The sequence below is a fragment of the Galeopterus variegatus genome, unplaced genomic scaffold, assembly GCF_000696425.1.
Source record: "Galeopterus variegatus unplaced genomic scaffold, G_variegatus-3.0.2 Scaffold1066, whole genome shotgun sequence".
Classification (NCBI taxonomy): Eukaryota; Metazoa; Chordata; class Mammalia; order Dermoptera; family Cynocephalidae; genus Galeopterus; species Galeopterus variegatus.
Window position 1 is genome coordinate 291,743 of NW_007727177.1, and position 7,726 is coordinate 299,468.

General features: G+C 39.3%; 1 protein-coding gene across 1 annotated transcript; it reads right to left on the reverse strand.

The window, feature by feature from the left end:
• Window positions 1-2,158: 2,158 nt before the first annotated feature.
• Window positions 2,159-5,053, reverse strand: OTOR (otoraplin). The gene is made up of 4 exons (XM_008574576.1): window positions 4,897-5,053; window positions 4,406-4,545; window positions 3,387-3,497; window positions 2,159-2,268 (listed from the first exon to the last, which is right to left on the reverse strand). The coding sequence occupies exons 1-4, from the start codon at window positions 5,006-5,008 to the stop codon at window positions 2,245-2,247; spliced, it is 387 nt and encodes a 128-aa protein (XP_008572798.1). The 5' UTR covers window positions 5,009-5,053; the 3' UTR covers window positions 2,159-2,244.
• Window positions 5,054-7,726: the final 2,673 nt, after the last annotated feature.

The window sequence follows — 7,726 nt, forward strand, 5'->3', positions numbered from 1 at the left end:
TATATATATATATATATGGCACTTAGTTTGGGGTATCAAGGAAGCCTACAAACTAGAATTCCCTCTAGGATCACTAGACTTAGATTTATTTTTTAATGTCAGCAGTTGACAACCTCTTAGAGGTGCTAAGATGCCCTTTCTGTTATAGGAAAGGAAGAAGAAAGATTCCTCAACTGGAAATGGGTCCCAAAAGGCCTCATTGCCCCCAGACTCTCACCCCACCACCACCCAGCCTCTTTTCTCTGGGTAGACATCAGTAGCAGACCAAGACAGTGCCTGTGATAAGTCCTGTTAGGAACGTTGGAATCCTGTTGTTTCGCCTTGGGAGAATTGCTTCATCTCCCAGCTTCTCTAGCTTGTTGCTTATTTCTTTTTCTGTAAGATGAGAGGAGGGAGCTGAAATCAGTGTCTCTCAGTCTTTAATGTGCAGGTTCTGATTTAGAAGGTCTGCAGTGGACTCCCATGTTCTACTTACAATAGCCAAAATATGGAACCACCCTAAATGTCCATTGATAGATGACTGGATAAGAAATTGTGGTATATCTACACAATGGAATACACTCAGCCATGAAAAAAGAATGAAATTCTGCCATTTGCTGCAACACAGATGAGCCTGGAGAAAATTATGTTAATTGAAATAAGCCAGACACAGAAAGAGAAATATTGCCTGTCCTCACTTGTAAGTGGGTGCTAAGAAAGAAGGAAGGAAGGAAGGAAGGAAGGAAGGAAGGAAGGAAGGAAGGAAGGAAGGAAAAAACACAATAATACATTGATCTTTCAGGAGAGAACAAATCTATGGCTATTAGACATGGGAGAGGATAGGGAGAGGGGGGTGGGGAGAGTTTGGGTAAGGATTATAAAGAATAATTGTGATTTGTAATAATGAATATGCTAATAATATTGATTTGATCAACACATGTTGTACACAGATGATGGCAGTCAACGTTGTACCCCCAAAATATGTATAATCAATCATGCTTTGATTGAAAAATAGACATCTTTATTAGCATTATAAAGTGTAGCCAATAAAAAAAAATTCCCCCAAAGTCACAGTGGACACAGGTGAAAATGACCTGGGTCCCAAGTCTCTGACATGCCCTCTGTTCTCTTCTTCACACTTGTGGAACAACAGACCTCAGAAAACTGAAAAATAAAGCCCATTCCCAGGCTCCTCCAGCTTTCTATACCCCAGGGTGAAAAAAATGTTTTCTTAAAAAAATCTCGGAAATCATGAAGTTTTTTGAGGACAGAATGGGCATTTTAATTACATGTAAACAAACAAGAACTCGTAACTACATCAAAAGAATTACATTAGTCATACACAATCAAAGCAGATTTTCAGTTAAATATAGAAAAACTCATAAGCCCTTTAGGACCACAAAACCTGCATCCCCTCATCAGTTTTCATGATATATCACACTTGGCTAGAGGAATTTGCACAAGTAGAGAAAATAACCCACAGGCTTTTTTTTTTTTTTTTTTTTTTTGCTGTATCTTTTCATGACTTAGAGCTTGAATAATATCCAGTAATGGGAAACTATTCCATTAAAAATATTTTCATAACCTGCCCCCCCCACCATATACAAATATACTTATTTAAAATGTGGGGAGAGGCAAATTGATCATTTAGAAGGTAACATTATTCAGTTGAAATAATTTTTGAGACTTGTCTAAAAGAAAAATTTAGAGACATAGTCCAGACATTTATGGGTCCAAAAATCTTATTTCCCCCCCAACAGTTTTACATCCCCAGGGCATCAAATATTAAAACTAACAAAAATACTAGAATACTCCTTGATGTTACAGCCCCTTCAGATACGTTGTTACATTCCAATTGTCCAGAGGTACAAATAAGTAGAAAATATCACGTCCAAAGGGAAGGCCTTTGACCCACCAAGTTTACATACAGAGTGAAAAAGCTGGAAGGTATTGCTCTTTACAAATAACTACAAGTAAACTATCTTCTATATGCATCCCCATGTACGAGAAGATTCTCTAGGCCGAAAAATAATTCTCTGGTCTCAATTTACCCATTCAAGCCAAACGTTGCCAACCAGGCCAGTAGAAAACAAGACTCAGTTGAAAGTCATTTTTTACTTGCCACCTCCAATCCCAAGTCCCCAGCCCTCCTGGAACAAACTCTTGGAACAAAAATCAGAAATTAGAGATATGCACTTTTTGGTTATTTTTGCTCTTTTCTTTATTTCTGGTATTTCCTTTCTATCTGCAGTTTTGACTAATTTCTTACTCGCAGAAGAAGTCAATATCCTGAAAAAAAAAAAACAAGAAAGGTTGAGCTGTGCAGGCTGGACCAGAAAACAGATGTTGGTTCTTTATTTAAAATCATATTTAACCAACGAGAAACCTGGATTTAAAATAAGTAAAGGTTGAACCCAAAAGAATATGAACTAATTATTACTTTAAGTAAAACCCACTTAAAATGGAAGTCCTCAAACTCTTCCCTTATGGTTATTTGACAGACTTCAGCTTAATGCTAAGAAGAAATGACAAGTGAGTTGCATTTGCGTGGGTTGGGCAACTTTGAAGTACAGCAATTAGTTTCAGGAGAACTGCTTCAAAACAACCGCCGTGCAAAGAAGCTCAGTAAGGACCTTTTATTTCTGTCCTGAGTCTGCAGGACCCCAGGGCATTAAAAAGAGTATGAATTTATCTCATACTTAAATAGATTCTATCTACCCCCCCCACACACACACAAAGGCATTCAACGATTCTTCTAGTATATTTTGACTTTATCAAAAACAGATGCTAATTTTTTCCCCAATCTGATTCTTTAGTAAGTAAATGCAAACCATCAGTAAGTGTCAGTTAACAGTATCTTGGTTTCTTTCCTTGTGACATGGACTCCTTTCCAGGATAACTTGCATTTAAAACAAATGGGGTACTGTATTGTATACTAGAAGTTTGCTAAGAGAGTAGGTCTTAAGTGCTTTCAACACACACACACACACACACACACACACACACACACCTATGTGAGGTGATAGATATGTTAGCCGGCTTGAGAGTGACAATCATTTCACCATGTGTATATCAAAACAGGTGGTACACCTTAAATATATACAGCTTCTACTTGTCAGTAATACCACAGTAAAGCTGAAAAAAAGTAAAAAAGAAAAAAAAATAGTTGAAACATAAAAAAAAAATAGTGAACTAAAATAAAAGGGGATTGAATGGAGAAAGTTCATAATCTTTCAACATTAACAGGAGATATGTATAAATAGTCCCCCCAAACCTCATTATCTCGGAAAAATCACCGTTGGAAGTTGGGGCTTTGTTTTATGCATCTTGTAAGTTACATGATGCATTTTTAACACCAGCCTATATTACCCCCAAATCTGTGTCCTCTGGTCACCTCAGATGCTTACCGTGGTAGGAACTACCTTGGTGGCTTCTTGGTACACACGTTGTTCCTTGACCAAGTTGCTGGGGAAATAACCCACGATTCCCATCTCATCTTCCTGGCGGTCATCATAAACCTAAGTGCCCAAAAGAGTAGCAGTCAGGAGAAAGCTGATGTGCGTGTCTTCTAAGAAACCCTCAGGCATCCTCTTTTCTGATAATGAGAATTACGTAACTGCCAGTGCCTCCTTTTCACTCTGGGTTCCAGGGAGCTCAGAGCCAAATTTGATGTTCACTTTTAGCCTAAGTTAACCCACAGGAATGGTGCATCTATTCTCTTGTGGCCCAGTCTTACTGTCTTACTGCTTCAGCATTACTTTATTTTATACAGCCTGTGAGTTGCCTGAAATATTTTTGGAATCCATAAATAAAGTCAGTAAATTTTTTTAAAAAGTAAGTAGACACTTTTATTTTAAAGGATGCATAGTTTTCAGTTTTTAACAACTTAAATGCACAGATACTCAAATTTAAATTTAATTCTTCATTACTTTAGAACCTATCTTTGGGGCTGCAGATGGGAATAGCAAATCAACCCTGCTCCATCCCTCCCCAGGGCCCACCCCTGTACACTTTAACTAAAGAAAGCAGACTCTTTGGAATTAAAGAGGGTGTTAAAGTTTCCTGGAAGAACACTGAAACTTAGATTGACTTTCAACACATGTGCCTTTTACTCGACAAATCCTCTCAGACATTTTTGAATAAGATTCAAACTCTGGGATGTTCAAGCCCCAATGTGTTCGACTTTTTTTCCTCGCCAAAACATCACATTATCCCACACTGTTTGGTTTGTTGTAAAATTATCTTTGTTCCTTTAAAATGCAATAGTGGCAAATATACCTGAATTTTTGCATCAGCATCTATAATCCTTACATTGTTCTTAACAGATAGTTTTAAGCATTAAAATGTGTTGAAGATTGGTAATCAAGGAAAAATTAAGAGCTACATGTGTCAAGATGTGTGTAGATTTTTAATAATCTCATCTTACACTGCCAGCCCAAAACTCTCCAGGTTCATTTTCTTTTACCAGCTTTGAGTAAACGTAGATCTGCTGCCCTTTTTTAACGTTAATGAATCTACAGTCCGGGGCATTGTAATCTTCTTGAGCTCTAGCCAGAGAAATTGTATCTGGAGGAAAGAAAATTGAAATGACTACATTTTAAGCTCCTGAATTTTATAACAGTAAAAAACGCAAAGCATATAAGAAAACTAGGAAGCCAGAGTGACTGATACCTCCCAGTTTACAGCTGGTGTTCAATTCAAGAAGAGTAAGAGCCAAGATATTAAAGCTGCAACAAAATCTTAGCCACATAAATTCTCCATAGTAAGACACCGAACATACAGAGCAGGAGTAACAACGCTAATTGCATACACATTGGAAAAGATTCACCTCAATGGACAATTAGATTTTATGCTGTTAGTGGACATATTTTCAGTTATATAATAGAAAGATAATGAAAAGCATAAAAAAGTCCTTACAGACACACTCATCATCAGCACAGAGCTTCTTGGAAGCAAGTCTCTCCATAAATATTCCACGCACAGCACTTACGGCCATAAGACCCAGAAGCAGTATCAGTAATCTTGCCATCTCCCTTTCACGCTGTTTGGCTTGCACCTTTGGACTGGAAGTGGGGACTGACTTCAGGGGTTCCTGTCTTTTATGTGAAAGCCAGACCTCTGGATAAACACCCCCAGCCAATGGGAAGGGTCTACCCTTCCTCTGCTTTTGTAACAGCCTGCTGGGCTCTAGGGGTACTTTAGTGTCTGATTTTCCAAAGAGAATCAAACTTCATGTCTTTTTTACACACAAATGATATATACAAAGTTGTCCACCGTTGTTAAAGCCACCTTAGCTGTGGCTTATTGCATCAATCAGCAGGGCATTGCGGAGACGACTATGAGAATTTTAAACCATTTTTTTAGTTCAACCCTCATATTCTTTCAGCTTATCAATAAAGATGTGCTAACCGTAGGAATCTGTTGAAAATGTGAGATCTATACCTTTAGTCCAAATAATTCTGGTTTTAAACAAATCCAATTAATAAAAATCTGGATTTGCACAATAGATAAATGAAGGATTCTCATGCTTACCAAGTCTTCATGATAGGATTCTTAGGAGTCATGTCTGTTCTGGGCCAGAGATGGATTCTAACACACACTAGTTGGTGTCACATTCAGACCCCACCAATGGGGAAGGGAAGAGATAGTTGGGTTGGGAAAAATGGGCCAATCTTTTCCCTACTTGCTCCAAGACTTTTGAAATGGTCTCCAAATACTCATAGGCCCTGGCCCCAAGGGTTTACTTCCTGTTAGGAGAGACAGACAATAAGTTGCAGCTTTTTATAGAGTGTTAGGGGCTGGCATCTCTTTCATAAATGCCCTCCCCCAATCCACTGTTTCTAGAATAGAGATCCCTGTCAAGACGTCCTCGACAAGCTTGGTTGATGAAGTGGCTTCGGAGCAGTTCCTCCTCCCCCCACCCCCAAATGTGGTCACCTCACAAAATGAGGAGCAAGAATTCAACTTACTGAATAATTTTGCACAAATAAGTTTTCCAAGAGATAAATCAATAAAGCCAAATATACTTTTAGTATAACAAAAAGGTTTTATTGTTTTGAATATATGAGCGGGTACTTCAAAAATTTCATGGAAAAATAGAATTGAGAGATAATACAAAATTTTCCACGAACTTTTTGAAGTACCCGCATACACATGTATGTGTGTGTCACAGTTTTATTGTTGTGTGTGTGTACGCGTGTGTGTTTTCAGGTGAAGATCTTCTATATAGTTGGCCCTGATTTGGAAGCCTGTTTTATTCAATACCTTCATTATAGACAAGGAAGCTGATGTCTAGCAAAGGCCAGTGCGACTTTTCTTAACCACCGTATCTAAAGGTCACCCAGAGAGATTGTGCTGCAGTGCCGTTACCATTCATCACTGTCAAATTAGAATTGGGATTTTAAATACTCTATTTCCTTCTTCAGGTCAAGGAAAGGATGAATTAGAAATCATTTTCGAAAGCAGAATGCCTGTGCATTTTTCCTTCCTACAATCTAGGGGCCTAAAAAAGTATCTCTGGGAAAATTAAAGCATTGATTAAATCTTCTTAATCCTGACCAGGCATCTGTTTTACAGACTCTTAGTCTCAAAACAGCCCTCAGTATGAGAGAGTTAACAGACAATTGGCGTTTTAGATGCACTTTCAGAAATAGGGACTGCACAAACTCTGATTGCCATACCATATACAGGCCCCCAAAGCAGAGTAAAATGGTAGATAAAGTCACATTCAAGCTATCACAACTTAGCAAACAAGGCTAATGCTAACACAAAGCCATTACTAGACATTTGAAGGTACAGAAACAAAGAGAAGAGATGCCAAGCCTTCTGAGCGCATCCTGGGAAGGCTTGGGATGTGCTAGTATTCTGCAGTGGGCAGACATGAAATGGAGATTAGAGGCTGCTTGGTAAAATTTTGCTTGCAAATAGGCATTTAAATTTGCAATAATTCAGCAAGCAGTTGTGCCTAGCTCAGAATACTGTGATCACTGGGGGTCCATGAAGGGCTCTGTCCTGAGCTTGCGTATTTCCTTCCTCTGGTTTTTCTGATGTATTCTTTAAGCTTTTAATCCCCAAGTAACATTTTTTTCCCTTAGTTCCTAAATTAGCTTCTTGGTCTGGAGTTTCTCAGTATGTTGCTCCTTTAGGGTCTAAGGATAGGTTTGGGCAAGTGGAGGGTGTGGAAGTAGACTCCTTGCCATGACCTACAAGGTCCTGGAGGGTCTGGCCCCTCCACCTCTGGGATTTCACCTCCTGTCTCTTCCTCACTTGCTGTTCCTGCCATCCTGGTTGCTCTCTCTTATGACGACACTAAACTCATTTCTGCTTCAGGCCCTCGGAGAGCTCGATGCCTGCAATGCTTTTCCTCCAGATACTGGTATTCAGGTCTCTGGCCAAGATGCCTCCACAGACCAATGCGAGAGATACTCCACGGTCCTCCAGCCCAATCCCTGTGTCGTGTGACTGTGAATGCTTTTCCTCCAGATACTGGTATTCAGGTCTCTGGCCAAGATGCCTCCACAGACCAATGTGAGAGATACTCCACGGTCCTCCAGCCCAATCCCTGTGTCGTGCGACCGTAGTACACTGCACTAAAGCACACGTCACTATCTAACATGCCTTGTTTATTTACTTGGTGGTGGTTTGTCTCCTGAAACTATGACGAAAACTCCATGAGGCAAGGACCTTGCCTATCTTGTTCATCACTCTATTGTTAGCACCCATAAAAACCCATGGCATGCAATAAATA

Coding starts and splice junctions, on each gene's coding strand:
- OTOR (XM_008574576.1), bottom strand. CDS start 5,008: ATGGCAAGATTACTGATACTGCTTCTGGGTCTTATGGCCGTAAGTGCT. Junction 4,546..4,896: donor TGCTGATGATGAGTGTGTCT/GTAAGGACTTTT, acceptor TCTTTCCTCCAG/ATACAATTTCTCTGGCTAGA. Junction 2,269..3,386: donor CCAAGGTAGTTCCTACCACG/GTAAGCATCTGA, acceptor TTTTTTTTTCAG/GATATTGACTTCTTCTGCGA.